The sequence below is a fragment of the Pezoporus occidentalis genome, unplaced genomic scaffold (assembly GCF_034315485.1).
Source record: "Pezoporus occidentalis ecotype Australia unplaced genomic scaffold, CSIRO_AGI_Poc_V1 ctg113, whole genome shotgun sequence".
Taxonomy (NCBI): Eukaryota; Metazoa; Chordata; class Aves; order Psittaciformes; family Psittacidae; genus Pezoporus; species Pezoporus occidentalis.
Window position 1 is genome coordinate 2,356,269 of NW_026912918.1, and position 19,733 is coordinate 2,376,001.

General features: G+C 41.1%; 2 protein-coding genes across 5 annotated transcripts in view; one reads left to right on the forward strand and one right to left on the reverse strand.

The window, feature by feature from the left end:
• PDXDC1 (pyridoxal dependent decarboxylase domain containing 1) overlaps positions 1-19,733 on the forward strand; it is a 102,640-nt gene that overhangs the window by 64,138 nt on the left and 18,769 nt on the right. Inside the window, exons 1-5 of one of the 2 annotated variants that reach the window (XM_062635302.1) lie at positions 9,577-9,811; positions 16,087-16,160; positions 16,714-16,779; positions 18,041-18,124; positions 18,929-19,075. In XM_062635302.1, the coding sequence (XP_062491286.1) occupies positions 9,791-9,811; positions 16,087-16,160; positions 16,714-16,779; positions 18,041-18,124; positions 18,929-19,075 (392 nt within the window). In that variant the 5' untranslated portion in view covers positions 9,577-9,790. Of the gene's footprint in view, positions 1-9,576; positions 9,812-16,086; positions 16,161-16,713; positions 16,780-18,040; positions 18,125-18,928; positions 19,076-19,733 lie in introns of those variants that run through there. The other variant, XM_062635309.1, reaches the window with a different exon arrangement.
• MPV17L (MPV17 mitochondrial inner membrane protein like) lies at positions 323-8,097 on the reverse strand. 3 transcript variants are annotated; one of them, XM_062635363.1, is made up of 4 exons: positions 7,729-8,097; positions 5,668-5,738; positions 4,420-4,449; positions 323-3,037 (listed from the first exon to the last, which is right to left on the reverse strand). In XM_062635363.1, exons 1-4 carry the CDS (start codon positions 8,036-8,038, stop codon positions 2,936-2,938), a joined length of 513 nt encoding a protein of 170 aa, XP_062491347.1. In that variant the 5' UTR covers positions 8,039-8,097; the 3' UTR covers positions 323-2,935. The 3 variants fall into 3 exon arrangements, with proteins under 3 accessions (XP_062491347.1, XP_062491354.1, XP_062491340.1); XM_062635370.1 differs by having other exon boundaries at positions 323-4,160; XM_062635356.1 differs by having other exon boundaries at positions 323-4,256; positions 7,729-8,096.

The window sequence follows — 19,733 nt, forward strand, 5'->3', positions numbered from 1 at the left end:
TTATCTAAACAGATTATTATGTAACATTTTTACCTCTTTTTAATAAAGGAAAAATTAAGTCCACTGGCTTCAGCATAAAGCTTTGAAAGATGGGAATTCTGTTCAGAATTTGTTCAGAAGTAGCAGATTACTTAATGTATGTAACAAACCTTTAGAGGGAGTGAATAATCCCTCCTTATCTTTTACTCTGCTGCTGTGTTAAGATCTATGGCATCCAATTGAGCTTTCTGCTGCATGTGGTCCACAAAGGTCCCATGAGAACTTTGCATAAGACCTGGCTTTGTTTATACATCCATTAGTTAAAGACAGACAGAGCCAAAGGACAGCATTTAATGTTTATTAAGCTTTTGCAAAAACACAGACACTTTTCAGTCAACTTGAAATTAATTATTTTAGTCAAATTCAAGTATTTCTTGCACATCTCACTGGACTGGCACTAGCAGTAGAGGTGGCAGCATGAGCACAAAAGCACAGAATCAGAGGGCTGAGTCTGCATAGATTTTGAAGGCTGTGCTATACAGAGAACATGCCAGATAGGGTAACAAACTACAGGCAGTTTCACCTTTGCTCCATTATGAAACCAGTTATTTTATGCTGTGTTACTGGATGGTTGTTTCTTGTGTGAAAAAGACAGAGGCCTTCTGGTGAGTTTTCTAAGCCTTAAAGGATGTATTTTGCATACTAGTAAGCACAGGAGGTTCATTTGCATAAAAGATATGCTGTAGAAAAATACATTTTTAAATTCTCATTTTATCAAATTCAGACTACATCTCCATATCTATGCAGAATAACACAAAGCTGGAAAAGCACCTGATATAAATATCTTCTCATCCCATTTGCTCTTAGAGAGGATCCATGATGTGAAAATGTCACCTGAATGCATGCCTAGCAGCTATTGGCAGCATGTCCCCTCCTTCTGAGCACCTACAGGCTGTATAATTCTGTTCATCTTTCTGGTTATGGAAATCTGCTGGCAGTAAGATCAGTGCAATTCCTTGAAGTAGTCATAAAGCCCTTGTGACTGCTTTTGGAAGGGAGTGGAGAGACAATTAGGACAAGTCTCATCCATTTTTTCTTTTTTTCAAGAAATAGCTGAATTGCCAGAAGAAACAAAAAAAAGTTTATACACATGTATCAAATAGGGTTGGACTACGTGACCTGGACTGGACACCCAGATGTCCTTTCCAACCTCCACCATTTGTTATCCTCTGAAATTGATCTTCTAAACAAAAAAAACTGTTGAGAAATAATAAAGTCTTTAACAAGTAAGGGGTGAGGTCCTCAGACTATAGTGACAGGGGAAGAAAATCTTTAGAAGGCGTATTAGTGTGCACTGAGAATCTGTCCCAACACAGCTTCATGTTTTCTGTTCTGTAGGTCTGGAATATTCGTAAGACCAATCAGTGGCTTCAATTAAAGGGAAAAAAAAAGCATTGATTTTTTAATATGAAAAGGGACTTGGGTTACCGAACTCTCAAACCCCTTCACATGAGAAACAAGGGAATGAAAGGATTACGCACAATCTGAAGTTCACTGAAATGTAGGAGCCACAGGCTTCCATTACATGAAAGAAGTGTACTTCAGAAAATGGAGAGAAACCCTGAAGCCCACAGTCAGAGAAACTTGAAGACAAAGCAGGATTTAGCTCAAACTCTCAAGCAAAAAGCTAGCAGCACAAAAGCATACGGCAATAAAACACAGCTTGTATAAGCTTTTAAGCCATTCAAAATAAAAGATGGATTTTCCATTCATTAAATACTCCTGCTGAAGAAAAGCATCAGCATTATACAGATCATGAGAACAGTTTTAAATTTTTTATTCACCTGGGGATTAAGTTTTACCAACAACACTCATGCAGAAGTACTTTTTGCACTGAGTTTCAGCAGAACATCACATACTGCTTACAGCAAACCAACACCTTTCTGCTATTTCACTCTCCTTGCAATGTTGTTCTTTTCCTTTTCTCTTCTCCAAGCAAATTCTATTAATCATTAAACATTTAAGGCACAAACAGAAAAATAAATAGTATCTGTAAAAAACAAGTCAAATACTTAATGAGCACACCTTATCTGAAACTTCCAAGTCTCACTGAATAGAAAATATCAACACAAAAAACCACTAATGAAATTGCTTCTTTATCCTGAGGACTTTATACACACTAAAACAATTTAACAACTTTAGCTCTCTAAATCATCTATTCACTCATCTTTCATTTTTAAATAGATAGATAAAATGCAGTCAGTTCCCCTGTGGATTTCTACTCCTACTGGGATGTCCAGCATCAGGACTGCCCAATTCACACAATTCATGCAGCAACACCAAGTTGCTCCCACAGGGACATGTAAGATAGACACCAAACAGGGGAATGCAACTCACCAATTATGAGCACCTACAATGAAGCTATCTATGTAGCAGCCAGTCTTTTGAGATTGTCTGTTATCAATGGGAAGAAATAGATCCCTGCTGTGCACAATTCACTGTACCCTAAAACAGATGTCTACAACTGTCTGTATTCCTCCACTGACTATAAACAGAGCTTAAACTGATTAGCCAAGTTGCAGAGTCCACACTATAGATGTCAGAAGTCAATTAAAATTAATTCCACCTTAAGACTGTATGCAGGTGTCCTCTTCCAAGTCTGCCTGTGCAGCTGAAGATGGAACTGCAGTGACTTGTCTAAGTAGTACAGCTGTTGGCCAAAGGAATGTCTGTTTATAGCCTAAGCAGGCTTTGGTTTATTGTTTAGACAAGACTGAGGAGTTCAGACATTCCTCAACGTGGTTTATTATTATTGTAGCAAAGATGCTTGAGTCTTCTTCTTACAATCATCATCAAGATGGGTTAAATCAGGTACTGTTTCAAGCTTACTATTTAGTAACTTCAAGGCATTAAATCCCATTCTAAATAAAACAAGGGCTCCTTTACTGGTCTGATTTCAACTTCCAGCAATTACAGACATTTGCACAGTACCTGTTCTGAGATACAGAGGCACATTTAGAAAACACCAAAGAGCACACCTGTATCCAGACCTGATCCCCTGTTGACAAAGCAGATCTGTAAATAATTTTACCATCTCCTATGTGTAGTTACACAGTGTCTTTTATGAATAGGAATGTTTAAAAGCTGTTTCAAGAAGAAACAGTAGTTCCTTACATACAGCTGGATTGTTTTGAGATGGATTCTGGCATTCACATTACCTTTATTCCCATACTCTTTTTCTTCAAAATCTTAATTATATTTTCAACATAATGAAGTAGGAGGAAAGAGTCAAAGTGTCAAGACTCCCATGTACTCTTCAGTACTTTGACCCTTGAGGAGCAAAGGAAGAAGCCGTTGACACCTACAACAAAAGCTCACTGCAGTGTTTCGTTGGGTTCTATCACGCAGGAGCTGCTTATGACTGATTCTTCCCCCAGGTGTCCATATGCAGCATCCACCCCAAAGAACTCTGATTGAAGTTATTTATCTTTATTCTCACAGTTAAGATAAAATATATGCAAATATATTTCAGGTTTGTACATTCTATGAAATAATTATTTTCTATATGTAGAATAAAGCAAGCTTGCCCCTACAGAAATGTGGTCCCTGCAAAACACAACACTTCTGTTTTCTCTGGATTAAACAGATTCAATGACACTTTTTAGATAAGAAAGCCACTAAACTTTGTTCTGCAAAAGTAATCTTGCACTGGTAACAATTACCAAGTCCAGTAATTGATGATTTAACGTTCTATTCCTCTTTTTCTAGCAATTACAAGTTGCTTGCAAGTTTAATTAGTTAATATTTCTCCCCAGTGAGTAGGTCCAACATGATGTGCAAACGCTTACATTGCCCTGTAAGGCATTTGTTCCCAGAAGAGATGGGCTGGCAGCATGAAAATAATTAAATGCCAATATACAATTGGCCTCTTCTATGAAAAATAAACAGGCACAAAGACAAACTGTTCCAGTGCTTATACTAACCAACAAATGTTGAGATGACTGCTTATTTTAAACACAGCAATGAGGCTGCAGTGCAGTTTACAGACTTTCATAAACTCAGTTTAACAATTTAGACTGTGTTTGTAACTAAAGTTCTTATTTCTCTGATGAATCTTCATCTGCATTAACCTCCTCTCTTTTGAGCCACGTAAGTGCTGACTTTGCTGTGCCATCTCCACTCTGTTGGGAAAAGCAAAGGAAGGCAGCCCAAACAAAACCACAGAGCCCAGTATAAGCTGTTCGCAGGTAAACAGGCACAAAAATGAAGTTTGACAGCTGCATTGGAAGGAGAGAGAGCTTAGTTAGTGCTCCAGGCATGGTGAGGTCTTACACCTACACACCCAGCAACTCCACTGACTTCTCGCTGGGTTAGATATGCTATGACCATATCAGATCAGGTTTTATGAGAAGGCAAGGCTGAGTTACCCTAAAAACTCACCTGCACGAAAGGCCAATACATCAGTCCCGTCTGAAATGAAAATGAATCATTTGTTATTCTTACAGAGTTCAATGACAAAGATTCATTTTTTTCTTATCACATTTAGAAAAGACTGAAACATACTTGAGTAAAGTTAATAAAACCTGTTCAATTTTAAATTAAGTTGCTTAACTTTGAGGTTGCAATATTAAGTTTCTAATAATCTTCATGAGACTCTATGCTAGGAGTTTCCAAACACATTATTCTAACTAATTTTAAATATGAAACTCTAAGCACAGTTAAGTCTTGGCAGTCACCTGACACCAGATACATAAGCTCCTTTACCAGATGGGTGAACAAATGTTTAAATACGTGAACATTTGTTTCAGCCATGAATGAAAAATATCACTGAACACTACTTCACACTTGCAATGCTCTTTCCAGTTACTCATATATGCAGGCTTTTTTGGAAAACCCAATGGATAATTTACTCATAGAACAGAAGGCTAATAGAAACCTTATGGTTTGATAGCATATAGTGGGCACTGTTTTTAGAATCATCCTCCACAGGAATAAAAATAATCCTTTTCTACCCATATAAGTCCATAGTGTGAGGAGAAATTCATATTGCATCACAGTTTTTCCTTCTATAACTTTTTTTTCTTGCTAATCTATCATTTTCTTATACCTGAGAAATCTTTAAAATTCTTAATCTGCCAAGCTCTGAAGTAGCACAGATAATTTTTTCTTCTGTATGCAGAAAGGCAAACCAAATCCAGCTATTTATATCGAAGTCATCTTAAAACAAGAGTATTGTGGTTTTGAAAGTGATAAGACTGTCACTGAAAAGTACAGGCTGAAACTGATTCCTAAAAAAGATGTCTCTATAATTAGTGATTTTAACAGGTGTCCCTGTAAGAGTTGTCAATGACATTACTAACTAAACAGAGGGAGGTACTTCTTAAGATAAAAGGTAGTACAATCTTAATCAGCATTGTATTGTAGGGCTCTTAACTCAAACAGAGCTGGGTGCAAGTGTTATGTATATAAATACTGTACATTTTTTAAATGGCATCATTTCTCCCAGCTGGCAGAAGTAACTGCTCTGGACTACCCTGCCTTCACAAGACTGCTGGTACTTAAAGCCTCCTACACGTAATCAAATAATGCAGTAAGAGAAAGCTGTTGGAGGAATGAGTATTTCAAATATTTGATCTGGTAATACTCTTGTTTTGCTTAGCTGTGAGATAAGTGAACTACTTGCCTCACCTTATATGTATTCCAAAATTTCTTTCTACAGTCTGAAAAGATGTCCTCTTTCTTCTGAAGGATGCTCATACCTGGTGGCAAAATATTTACAATGATCAGAAAAATGTAAAAATTAAGTGTTCACTTTTTACAATGATATCCCAAACTCTTCTCAGAATATGTTACAATAGCTTTAGAAAGAAAAGATACCATTCCAGCTACCTAACAGTGCTACATCAGAGCTCCTCAGCTACTGACTTGGCTCTCAATGTTGGCACTGTAGATCACCAGGAATATACTGTACAGGTGGTATATCACATCTGTTCCACTGCCACATAATTCACCAGTGGTATAGAGTGGAACAGGCATGATGGAACCTTTTACACCCTTGAGATAGAGAAAATAAGACATTCTGTTCCCTATGGAAGTGTCAGGAGCGGCTCAGATCCTCAAAGGAGTTTAGGCGCCTACAGACCACTGAAGGCAGTAGAGAAGGGTCCCTGATTTTTATTTTCCTTTTTAATTTCAGCCATAAGCATTATTTTTTTCCTTCACAAATAATTGTATCAAATCCAAATTCTAGTACTGACAAGCAGAACAGTTTCAAACCTAATTAACTCTCCACATACAATGTTTCAAAGTTTTAAATAAATTCTAGTTCATCCAATCTCCTCCTGATGCCAATAAAACCCAACCTCACACCAGTCTCCCACCATTCCACCCAAGATCAAGAGAAAAGCAGTATGACTTGAAATTAGACATTACACACATGCAAACCAGAAACAGAGTGAACTCCCATCACATGAAATATCATTTAAAGAGTTTATTATTTTGAGCCCTTTAAATGATATTTCATGTGTCTTGTGTGATGAGAATCTTCAGGTGTCAAATGAAGACTGCATCTTTCTAAGGTATGAGGCGGCTTTTTTAAGATCACTCACCCTAACTGGAAGACATGACTCATATTTTGCAAAGGTATGAGAAAATATGCTTTTAGCAAATCTAATAAAATCAAAAGCACATAAGAAGGGGCCCAAAGTTGCTTAGTCCAACTCAGGCATCCTTCTAGGTATTTGCATGCCACGAGGTGATTGGTATTTCTCAATCAAACATTATTTTGGAATCACACAATTCTGCTACCCAATTTAGGGATTTTTACCATCCCATTCATTATCCTTCAAACTCTGTTGGTCCTTAGGCAACTCTCTGCTTACATTCTGATACAGGCAGATAGGATTTTGAGAGTATCTGGCATACTTCTTCCTTCCTTTCTTTCCAATCACAAACTGAATTATTTCCCTGTCAGGGTCATAAAATGCAGATGTCACAATGCCAGGCAAAAAGAGCACACATCTTGCTCTTCTTCCACATGACATTTAAGTTAAATGACAGCCTTTTTTTACACTAATCTCACCTATTATTCTTCTTATTCCATCATGTTTATTTTTTAAATAAACACTCAAGTGTCTTTGTACTCGATGGTTTTTAAGATCATACAGTACTAGCATGCTGTATTTCTACATACTCTCAAAGCAGAAGGTGGTACAATTTGCTGAACTATGGCACTTCCTTACATTTATAGCTGTTTGTGTTTAGGAAAAGAGCGAGCTGATACGGAGAACTGAGCAGAGCAATTCAAGCAGACAAGGATGGAATAATCCATTTCAGGTGCTTTTCATTCTTTGTCACTAACAGCTGCAGGGCCCAAGCAAGCCCAGCGCAGGGCTCTCCTTGGCACAGCACTCGGTGCCTAAAGCTCTGCGTGTTGGGCTGCTGTGTACACAGCCTCGGGCGGAGCTACCGGCGCCTGCGGGTCCCGACCGTCTCCTAGCTCCGAGCTCTGGCAGGGCTGCACAGCAGAGCAGGCAGCCCACTGCCCAAGCACCGCGCAGCTCCGCACCGACGGCTCTGGGGCTGCGGAAGAAGAGCCGCAGCGATCACCGCCCGGAGGGTAGGGGGGCACCCGGCCAGCCCGGCGTGTACATCCCCTCTTTCGGTAGGCGCTCTTTCCTCGGCGTGCGGCCCCCCAGTTCTCCTCCCGCCGCCCCGAGATGGCGGTGCCCGGGCGGCGGCACCACTCACCCGTGTAAAAGGCGAGGACGGCGACGGGGGCGCCTAGGAGCTGGTCGCAGAGCACCTTGCCGAGGACGGCTGCCGGGCGGCGGCCGGGCAGCGCCCGCTCCAGCGCCCGCAGCCAGACGTAGCTGAAGTTGCCGTGGAAGGCGAGAGCCACCAGCGCCACTCGCCGCGTCTGCGCCCAGTCGGGCGGCTGCCCCCGCCGCCGCCACAGCTGCTGGGCCGCGTCTCCCGCCGCGAAGAGCCCGCCGTACAGTAGCACGTTGCAGAGCCAGGGGAAGCGGCGCACTCCGCCACGCAGCAGCGCCCTGGCCATCGTCTGCCGCCTCTTCCGCCCGCCGTCGCCTCCTCCGCCTCCTCGCAGGCCCGCCCGCCGCCACCGCCCTCCCTGCGGTCCGCGCGTACCCTCGGAGCTCTCCGCCCGGGTGCCACCGCAGCCGGGCCTGCCCCTGCAATTAAGGGCCGGCAAACTGCGGTGGGACCCGCGCTCGGACTCCCCGCGCCGGTCGCCGATGGGCTCGTGGGTGGCCGCAGGGTACCCGGGCTCTGGCTCGTGGTCTTAAGTTCACGCAGAAGTAGGTTACTGTGTCTTGCTGGGCTTTGGTCTAGGTCGCACTATGGATGTACCGCACAGTATTGCTGCAATGATTAAGAGACAAGTGAAAACTAGGCGCTGTTCGCTTATTGTCTAATTATCTCCTTGTCGCTTGCTTACGTGAGCACGTTATGCGGTTTTCTTTTCAAATTTGCTTTTGTTTCGCAGTCTGGTTTCCACTGCCTGATTATGCGGGGCTGGTGCGCACCTGAGCACCTGCGCGGTTGCCCGTTGCTCTTGGGCCATGTGAGGAGAAAAGCCAGCAGCGATGTATGCTTTATTCGAGACTCGTGTATGCAGCTTTACACTTACGGAACCGTTGCAAAGGAGCAGATCTGACGTCCAGGCAGCGAGCTCACTGCTGGGAACCGGTGCCTGAGGGGCAGCTCTTGAACACAGGAGAGGGCCGGGAGCTCCCGGTGCTAGCGGCGGGCTCAGGTCGGGCTCGGAGACTCACCTCCTGGTACGAGGTGTCAGTTCACTCCGTGTCCCGATAGTAACTGGGATGAATGCGCCGGAAGCCATCGTGAAGCCTTCCAGGGTTGGCTATAAATAGGCACGGATGGCTTGTAGATTGAAAAACGTTTTAATCACAAGGTAGAGCGAAGTGAGCTGCCCGGTGCTAGAAACACCCGCGCCGGCCACTCCGCTGTCCTCACACACAGACATGGCCAGGCGGGAAACAGCCTCCTCGGTAGTCATAGAATCGTCTTGGTTGGAAAAGACCTTTAAAATCAAGTCCCAACCACTCACATCTGACACCTACAAGTGGAGTTATTAAATAACAGAAATAGCGTTCGGAGGAAGAGCAATGTGCACCAGCGAGTAACTACAGCTGGCAGGACCAACAGGAACGCTCTGGACAGCGGGGTTTGGCTCTCCGGTGCTCGGCCCCGCGGCCCATGGCCTCTGGCGGCGTTGCCAGGCCCCCCCCGTGGACCCCTGCGTGCACGAAGGTTTTGTCGCTGCCGTAACGAACCCCGCAGGCCAAGCGGACGGCCCCGGGGTGACAGCCGAGAGATGTGTGAATGCGGGAGCCCTCCGGGGTACCCGGGGACTGAACCTCGACAAGCCGGCAGCACCCCACACACCTCCCGCCTCCCTGCTCCGCTCCACAGCGGAGCCGCGCGCATCGCGCTCAGTGCGCATGCGCTAGTACCTGTCACCTCCCGGTCGTGCTGCGGGCCTGTTCCACCAGCTGCAGCGGGGGGACCGGGAGGCAGCGGGTGGTGCGCGGGAGGGAGGGAGCGGGCCGCGGCATTACCACGCTTTCTGCAGTGCCACTGCCTCGCATTCCCCCCGCCCGTGTGCGCGGTGGTTTCGGCCGCGGGGCGGGCTTGTCGCCGTTCCCTAGGTGAGCGCGTTCTCGCCCCGCCTGCTGCGGCCTCGTCAGCGCTGCCAGCGTGGAGCTGGCTGGGGCTGAGGCGGAAGTGCCTGACGGGGAGGCGGCGCGCACCGGGGAGTCCGCCGGCTATGGACGCTTCTCTGGAGAAGGTCTGCGGGGCGTGCCGGTGCCAGCTGGACGGGGAGGGGCGGTGGGGGCTAGGGCACCTGCGTGCGGAGGAGTGCTGAGGCGCGACGGGCCCCGGGGGCGAGCGGGCCCTGACGGTCGCCTCGCTGCAGGGTTGTGGGGCCGCGCCCGGGGCTGAGGGTAGCGAGCTGGGGCGGCGCTCCCCTGGCCCCTCGGCTGTGGCGGCGTCGCGGCTCCGCCGGTTCTGGGGCCGCCGGACCCGGGGGTCTGTGCCCGCCCTGTGTCACGCAGGCTGCGGCCGTCAGCGCAGTCCACAGGCGAGCCCTGTCCCGTGGCTATCGGCGCCTGTGTGAGCGCCGTGTTTGCGTGTCCCGGGTCTGTAAAAAGTGTGCAGAACTGTCAGGAAATGCTTTAGGAGCTGTTTTTTTTTGTTTCCTGGGAATGTCAGCCTGCAGCAGGATAGTAGAATCTTGGTTTACTTCCCACACACACAATTTTATACTGGTGGTGTTTGCTGCCCTGTTTGCTCTCTTGTGTCCAACGCACTGTACAAAGCAAATATTGATTCTGTAATACCGTGACTGACAAAACTTGTGTTGCCTTTGTCACTGTGAGTCAGTCAGAACCCGGTAAAGTAATCCGGGATATGCCACGCTTCTGCTGGCTTCCGTGGCACCTGCTTGCTTCAGAAGACCTGCCCTGGAAGGTGGGGATGGAATGGCTGCTCGTGCATAGCTTATCATGCTTGTTGTGTGTCTTCGAGGACAGTCTGCATTTGAAATAATTCATACTTCATGTACTTCCTTCCTCAGCATTACTTATTATACACAGCACATTCAATTTTGTCTAGTCTTTGGAATGCCTTGGAAAGGTTGAATGGGATGTGTTCTGGTAAAATGAATAGTTAGGAAATTCAGGAAGTATCTTCCTGATGTGGTTAGTGACTTGGTAGCCAAATGGTTTGATATACTACAATCCACATGAAGAATACAGTGTTAAAGCGTATTTGATAGCATTTAAAAGCTCAAGTGCTTTACTAGTGCTGGCAAAAGTTACATTGTCTACTGCTTGTTCTGAAAAGTTTTCATTACTTAAGTAAAACTTGAATGAATATACTAGTTTGAAATACAGTTTTCATCAACAAGACTAAAGCAGAATAATGACACAATATGTAGTGATTAAAAGAAAGCACATTAGCACAGGGCAATTGTTTGTCCTACAGTAATGACAAAGCCCTTGAACTTTGACAGGGTCATCATAAGCAATAAAAATGCCATACAAGAATTAAATACCTTAATTTCTTAACAGAATAAAAGTCCAAGTTTTTGGTTGCTTGTATCCTTGATGTAAGGAATAGTCTATAACGGTGAGGGCCCTGCAAAAACTCGCATGTCTGATTTTTCAGTATATGCAAATAGATATGAATAGGTATCATTTGGTTTACTTCCTCCCTTGTTTATCATGTCTTTTTTCCACATGTATGCTAAAAGCTTTACTTCCCTATATCATAACATGCTACAATGCAGTAAGGAGTTAGTGTCCTACTGATACAGTCTTTGGTTAAGATTGTTGTCAGTCTGTACAATCTGCACTTTATTTAGTCAGGAGCATGATATGTAAGAAGTCTTCTCCCTAAATAAATTTGAAATTAATCCAAATTGGGAAATGTTTCTCCTCAGAGAAAGTGTGTCCACGTATTTTGGGCCTATTTATGCATTATCATAATGCATCTGAGATTGTCTTCTGTTTGAACTGTGGCTTCTCTCCTTCTTATGTACTTACACTGACATCCCAATAAGCTACATGTATAAGTACTTTTTAGCTTGGGTTAAAACTTGAAAAATATTGTATTTTTTGTTACAAAGAAGGTGTTTTGGTAGAATTACCCAATTAGCTGACACTGAATTACTGCAGTTGTTAGGTTCTTGCAAATGGAAGAAGTTTTTTTTCTTTTTTTAGCAGATGAGAAATTTCCTGAGAACTGAAAACATTGCATGACAGGATCACAAGCAAAACCACTGTAGAATCTGATGCATACTAACAATCTCATAGTTTGATTTTGCAGATTATCTTTGAGGTATCAGACAAATGTTTTGGTTTTGGTTGGGTTTTTTTTGATGTGTTTATATTGTATATGTGATATAATTAGAATGAATTTTATCTGAAACCCAGAAATCTTTTTTTTTTTTGAGTGAACTTCAAGTTTAAGTTCTTTGGGAAGCCTGTGTTAAATTTCAGAAGTTTGGCTGACAGATCTATGATCTGCCTTCCTCCCTGTATTATATTTTGATAAAAGTGACCCATCTTCTGAGGGATTTTAAGTTTCAAGTTAGGTAACTTTGTGTATGGTAAAATAGGGCAAATTCTTTCCTTGTAGCCTCTTGCAGTCTCTAGAGCAATGTTTTCCCTAAATCCAAAGAAACTGGTTTGGTTTCTTGCTCAGTCTTTTGTTACTGACAGCAACATCCTGGTAACTTCGTGGAAAACTCGTGACAGCAGACCTGTATGAAAATCCTGCTGCATACCACAGGGAAGAGATAAAGATTAAAAGAGCAAATACCCATAAGCAGAAGCTTTGTGGTAATGCAGTGCCATTTTCATTCTAGCCTAACAGTCATGAAGTAGCTGCTTTTTTATTTGTTATACAAAACTTTTCTTTGCCTGGATAATAAATACACAAATTCTTTTGGCTAAAGAATACTGCTGTTGTTTGAAATTAATTTACTGTTGAGAACAGGATTTGGTTTTTTGATAGAAAAGCTTTCTTCTAGTTAAATGTAATATTGTAGTGGGAAAATGAGGCATACTCGTCATGAAATACATAATGAGTTGTACCTGTGACTTTGCACACACAGAATAATTTCTGTAGACAGTTTAAAAATCATTCCTTTCTTATATTAGGAATGCAGCCTACAGAAATGCAAAATTAATATTGTAAACCAGTGGTACATGAAGCAACAGTCTCCTTTTTGAATTTGTAATAAATGTTCAGTCTTATCGCTACTGGAGAGCATCCAGGTTGCCAAGGTGTGGCATACTGCCTATAAAACCAGAAATGGTTTAGAGTTCAAAGTGCTTAAAAAAATAGTAACAGATTAATTACAAAATAAGGGAGTAACGACAAACCAAACCTATCCCGAGTTAATCTGAGTGAATAGGGTTAACACATTTTTAAGGCAACAAATGATAAAAGTCAAAGTAGGGTAGTGAGCATCAGGGTCTTTGGAGGGCTTAAGGAAGCAGGAGGTATTGGTGCTGAATGGATTCCTTGAAGAAAGAAGCTGTGGCTGGTGCCTCCTTAGAGCATGAAAGGGTATTGCATGTGTTGTAACTCGTCAAAGAATCACCTGTGATCTATTGGAGTCAAATCCTGGGATACCAGGGGCAGGACTGAGTGCAAAAATTAAGGTTAAAATAGTAATGCAGCTGTTCTAACCTCCTCAAAAAATGTCTTGTCCTGTGGTTCAGGACATAGTATTCAAAAACCCATCCACCAGTGTTCTTAAAACAGCTCAAGAACATGAAAAATGTCTTCTATTTATTATTATTTGGATTTTATACACATTTGATCCCGTTTACAGACAGAACTAAAGCATTGTATTATGGCATGTTATTGAAGTCTGTTCAGAAACAACAGAATGGTTTGTTGCTGCAACTTTGCCATACCTATTTTTCTTGCTGCTTAAAATAAGGAGAGAGTCTTCTGCTTTCCATCTCTCTGCCCTTAATAATGTGAGCAGAGCAGGAAGCGTATCTAAAATTCAGTATGCAGTAGAAAAAGGGTTTGTTGGGTTTTTTTGCTTCTCATAATTCAAAGGAGAAGATAAGTTGCTGCATATCTACTTAGCCATTGGAAAAAAAGAGCAGGGGTTCATTTTCCAATCAAACCCAGAATTTCAGTTAAATTTTTTAATTAAAACAAATCGAAGACTATCTGGATTTCGTAGCATTTTTGGAGTTTAATGTAACTTCTTAGGACTTTCAAAACTATATGTATTTATTCTGCCAGCAGAAGGGTTTCATGTGTGTGTAATTACTAGTAAGTGAGATGGGCTGAGTCACGAGGTAAGCAGGTGCAGGTTTTAACATCTGATGTAATTCTAACAGGTGAATTTTGTGTTAGTAACAAACAAAAGCACCTCGGAGCCCTTTTTATAATGCCTCTACATCTTGTGTCCTTATCTACAAGAGAGTCATTTGAATATCTGCATGATGCTGAGGAACATTCAAGTGAATAACTACCTTTGATCATGTTTTATGGCATCCTGAATTTAAAGTATGCGAGATGGGCATAATTAGTAAATGATGTCTATCTGATTACTCCCTTAAAAGCTCCCAGCAGCAGACCTGATTTTTATTTCTTTTTTTAAGTAAGGTTTCTTTTCAGAGCTTCTTTGATGTAGTGCAACTTGGGAAACCACTGAAAACACGTGGAAATATTGTCAGTGATCATATTTAGATTTGTCTTCTAGCTATATCTGTTGTCTTCAGAGTATCAAATACTTGCTGTATGTGTTGTTTTTTTTGTTTTAGTTGTGTTTTTTTAACCTCTGTGATGAGTTGTTGAATTTTATGACTTTATGCATTTATCCTGCTTTTTCATTCGGTGCATAATTAAGTCATGGCCCTCATAGCAGTGCATGTTGTACCTACAAGACAGCAGTGTAAAAAAAAAAAACAAACATTTATTGCTAAATGCTGGGAGTTTTTGTGGGAAACTGCTGCTGAATACTTACTTGCACTGTTCTTTTGTTCTTCCCCAAAACCTTTGTTGCTGGCCAATTCTAAAGCAACAGAATGCAGAGCACTATCAGTTTTGGTTTGAGCCACTGTGACCATGCCTGGGTACTGATTATTTCAGCCACCTACCACTTACTATAATATGAGTTATATCTCTAAATATTTTGGTAAAAATAGTCTTTGAACATATGGGAACTCTCAGCATAATTTCTTTTTCTCTTCTTGATTAGTCCTCTGGATGAAACTAGTGTAAAATCCTCATGGAAATTATTCCACTATCTTCTGTGATTAAATTTCCTTTTGCATGAACAAACATACGTGCCCGTGTTGCATGATTGCGACAGTTGCGTGCGTTTCCATCAGCAGCCATGGAAAGCATGTGCAGGCCTTTAGGAAAAGTATTCCTCAAATTCTGTAGCAGACAAGCTATTCTATCTCTGCAGCATGGGTGGTGTAAGTTTAACTATCAAACTTGGTCTGGATTTTTTTATTTTTAACCCCTAGGACCTCTGAACCTCAGCAGCAGTGTAAGTGGTTAACCCTAGAGGCTTTGGTATGTGGGCTGATCCCTTGAAAAAGGGTTGATACTGAATTTATGGAGGCTAAGCTTGCAGTACGTTTGGGAAGCAGAGGAAGGTAGAAGAAACTGTGTAACAGGATCACCTGAGAATCTTAGGGTTTTCAGTCAAATGGGATGGGTCTTATCAGTGGTGGTACCTGCTACCTTCATATTGGGGTATATTTATTTTTCAAATACAGTCTATAGATAGATCAGACTCTGCCAGATGATACCTTTCACATTCTCTGGAAGCTTCTAGATGGTATGTAATCCTTAAATGGGTAAACGACCCTGTCCAGAACAGGAACTGGCATTTGCCAGGCTTCTTGGGTTAAAGTTCATAGAAGAGACTTATTCAGAGAAAAAGCAGTTCTTTAGAAATAGCATTTACTTGTTTTTGAACTTGTCACTGTTTTCCTTACTCTGTAGAAAGATTAGGGTGTCCCTTAGAAGGGTGTTTTGGTTTTTGTTTTTTGTTTGTTTTGTTGTTTTTCTTAAATAGGACCACATTTAAATTTTTACATTTAAAGGAATAGTTCAAGTTTTCTTGCTGGTGTAGAATGGTTATGAAAACAAGCAAACAAATCATTCGGTTGGCTAAAGTGGCACATACTTAATTTTTTATCTAAAGCATTATAATGAGCCCTTGAACACCTTGCATCTTTCAAATCCTTGACTTTTGCTCTCTCTTTCATTATTCATGAGGAAAAGTTCTGACTCTCCTTGTAGAGAGAAAAATGGATCTATCAATAACAAAATCCACATGACATTTGAGTTTTCTTTTGGGTTATTTTTGGGTTATTTTAGATTAATAGTATGATCTTATTTTGTATATTTTGTGTTCAGGATATTCAACAAACTGTTATTTTGAAATGAGTATACACAGACTAGTTAAAAGAATCTGGCTGAATGAATTTGTATTGAGGATGTTGTGGGGACAGTAGTAAGATTAATGTTTTGTGGGTTTTTTTCTTAAAAATTATCTTTTTTTCCTGAAAGATGGTGGACCCTACTTTAGCAGAAATGGGAAAGAATCTGAATGAAGCAATGAAGATGCTAGAAGACAATCAAAGGTATGTGCAAAGTATAATAACTACAGAAATAATAACCCGTTTGTGCTAAGGGGAGGATTATTAATGTTTCTGTCATGAAGCAGGAACAAACTAATTTTCCTAGTAGTTTAAGGTCATGCTATCATTCTGAAGCTTACACCTGAACAAATTACCATTGTTTCTTAAATGATGGGATTTTAAAAAGAAATGTACATATTTTTATGCATGTTCTGTAATATTCAGAGCCATTCTACCGACTCTGTTTTTTCAGAGATGTTAGATTTATTTTTTTTCCCTACTGCTGTGCAAGTAACTTTTAATTCGTTTATACATGGCACTTCTGCAAGTTTGACATTTTCTGTTAAAGAGCTAAACCCCCCAAAACTTAGGAACACTTTAATTCAGTTTGAGCTAAATTCTTACATAGGTCTCACCTGATTTATTTGTGAACCTGTTGTCAGTGAAATAGATTGTAGGCATGTCAAAACTTATTTTCGCAAGTCAAAGTCAATACATATTTGATGTTATAAAACAGATACTAAACACTTAGTTTACACTTTTGTCTGTAACTTAGAAAAGTGGAAGAGGAAAATGAAAAGAAGTATGCACGGAAGGATATTCCTGGACCGCTCCAAGGCAGGTAGGCACAATTGTTAGCTGACACTATTTAGTTTTCAAAATTTATAATACAAAAATTTATAACATGTTTGTTTTTCAGGCAGCTTCTATATTAATGCAAACATGAAAATTTGCCAGGCTTTATGTTACCTTTTTCCATGCTCACACAGTGGAAGTAGGGGGAAGAGTAAGATCGTGCCAGTTATTTCCATACTTCCATAGGAGGAATTTAAAAAGATGACTTGTCCTTGGTGACTGAAATTTTGAACTGTTGCTATCTAATGAAGTCTTGGTCCATACACCTGTGATTGAGGCTTAAACACAGATATATTTGTGCTATAAAGAAGCATTAAAACACCCATTAGGAAAAAACCAAACCCCATAACAAAAAAACAAACCAAAACCAAACAAATAACAACCAAAAAAAAACCAAACCCCACAAAAAACCCTGAGACTGATAAGGTAGAAAACTTTTGAAAAAACAGCCACCACAAAACAGCATAGCTTTTCAGCACAGCTGGCTTGACAAATTGCATGGAGCTCTTGTGCATAAGGCAGGTAAGATCATGGTACCTGAAAACTATAGTTTAAATTGTTCATAGCCTCTTTGGAAGATGATCCTGCGGGAGTCCAAGCTAGTGCTTCAGGAAGTACTGCAAAATTTATATAAGTCTTTCTTTTATGTACATAACCTAAACTTGGTTTTGAGTGGAGACACTGAATTAGCTCTTCTAAGAATAAACAGCCGTTTCAGCTGTCAGAGTGTAAGTTCTTATACTACTGTAAATTTTCCTTGGAATTATGTAAGTTGAAGTGTTGTGGATCTCTTCTAGTTTTGCTATACTAGAGTGCATCATGTCAGAAGCCTAATGTAGCTTTTGTTGGCCAGAGACTAATACTTGTAGGTTATTACTTAAGAGATGTGCTGAGTTTGTGAGCTGAGGCTGGATTATGTAAAGAGAAGCTTGGATCCTTGGCTACTACATTACTTTGCTGTGTAGCAGTAAGCAATTAAACATTGCCAAGCCAAACTTTTCAGTCCAAATTTTCTTAGTAAATGTATTTTTCTGAGAGTCTGAGTTCATACTTATTGAAGTGTCTTACTATAATTAAGTAGGGGTTTGGATTAGTTGATTCAGCAACCACGTCTTCATGATCTGTGTTTCTGAGAGTAAGGAACTGTTTTTGTTGCTATACAAGTGCAGTGTCTGAAATGGCCTCTTCATTGGATGCTGGTACTTACCTCTTTTGTGGTTTTTGTTTTCCCCTTTCTGGTATGCCAGTGGCCAGGATATGGTGAGCATACTTGAGTTGGTTCAGAACCTAATGCATGGAGAGGAGGAAGAGGAAACCTCACAGACCTACCGGTAAAGCCAATATGAATTATTGTATGTGGAAAATACCTGACTTTGTTACATTTTTGTTATTCTAGAACTTACACATTTAAGTATTTTAAACTGTAAAGATATTGTGCAACCGTGCAACTTTCTAAAGGCAGTTTAGATTATATAGTGAGCCCTGATTTCTGATGTGACAGCTCATTTTGTTTTCTACTTCTGGAAGTTGTTTTCAGTCTGAAAGTCTTACAAAACTATGAATGCCAATACATTTTTTCACCATCTCTCACTGTAGATTAAAAAAAAAAAAAAAAAGAAAATTTGTTTCCATTTTTCTATGAAATGGAAATAATGCTAACTAATCTGCAGAAGGTTATTGAAAAATAACACTTGAGAAACAGTTTGGAAATTAAAAAAACAAACAAAACCCAGCAAACTCATGAAAGCTGTGCCTCTAAAGGTAATTATTCTCCCGACTTTTGTCTGCATGAGGAGAGAAAAGTATGTGTTTAATGCACTTTAAAGTACCAAAGCAGATAAGGTGCTTAGTTCCAGTTTATGCTAGCCGATGGGCTAAAAAAGAACCCAAGGTGATGCCATACACATCTAGGCCAAGTGAAGTGTGCAAGTGTTTTTCTTTTGTCTGTACTGGCACTTCAGTATGTAATGCACAATGGCAGGAAGGCGGCTGTGGTATACTGTACTTCTCTGCTACGTATTTAAACTTGCATGTCTACAAATTCTGTCACTCTGCAGTAAAAATGTGCAAATGTAAAATTACTGTAGCGTTCGTGACTTGTATTTAGTTGGCAGTTACTCTCTTCTGGCTTGCAGACTTCAAAACGTTGGTGAACAGGGTCACATGGCTCTACTGGGACACAGTTTGGCTGCTTATATTTCAGTGCTAGACAGGGAAAGACTGAGAAAACTCACAACAAGGATCCTTTCCGATACTACTCTCTGGCTCTGCAGGCTGTTCAGGTGAGTCACTGTGAATAACTTATGCATGACTAAGCAGTGATAATTGTTTAAAAACACGTGTGACTGCACTGAGGATGTCAACAAAAGAAACCATTGTGCCACAAACTTAGAAATTTTCTTTGAAACACTTGAAAGATATCACATAATTAAAAAAAAGTAAAAGAGACTGCTTGTTGAATGCAGGAACTTGCTAGTAACATGGTTGCCATAAAAAATCCTTTTATGTGGGCTCTATGATGGAGCTAAGGGCCAGAGTACAGTTGCAGACATACAGTTTGTCAAATGTTTAACTGCATTCTTGTTTCTTGAGGGATATGCTATGTTGCTGAGGCTTGGCATACATCATATTTTTAAAAAATGGTTTCAATTAACTTCTTTGCTCCTCCAGGATCTAGTTGATTTTTCCAGGTGTGGTAGATGACACCGCTGAAATTTACAGTACACTGAAGTTTTTCATACATGCCTGTTTCATCATGTGGCATAGATATCTTAAAGTGTTCCATATGAGAAGAATAGAAGTGAACTGTGCGAGGGTGTTGGGAAGGGGAAGGTTAAGATTAACTGATAAGAAATTCCTTTTTTTTTTTCCTTTTTTTTTCTTTTCCTTCCTGAATCAAAAAAAAAAAAGCCCACCCAAAACCCCCAACAGTGTGTGCAC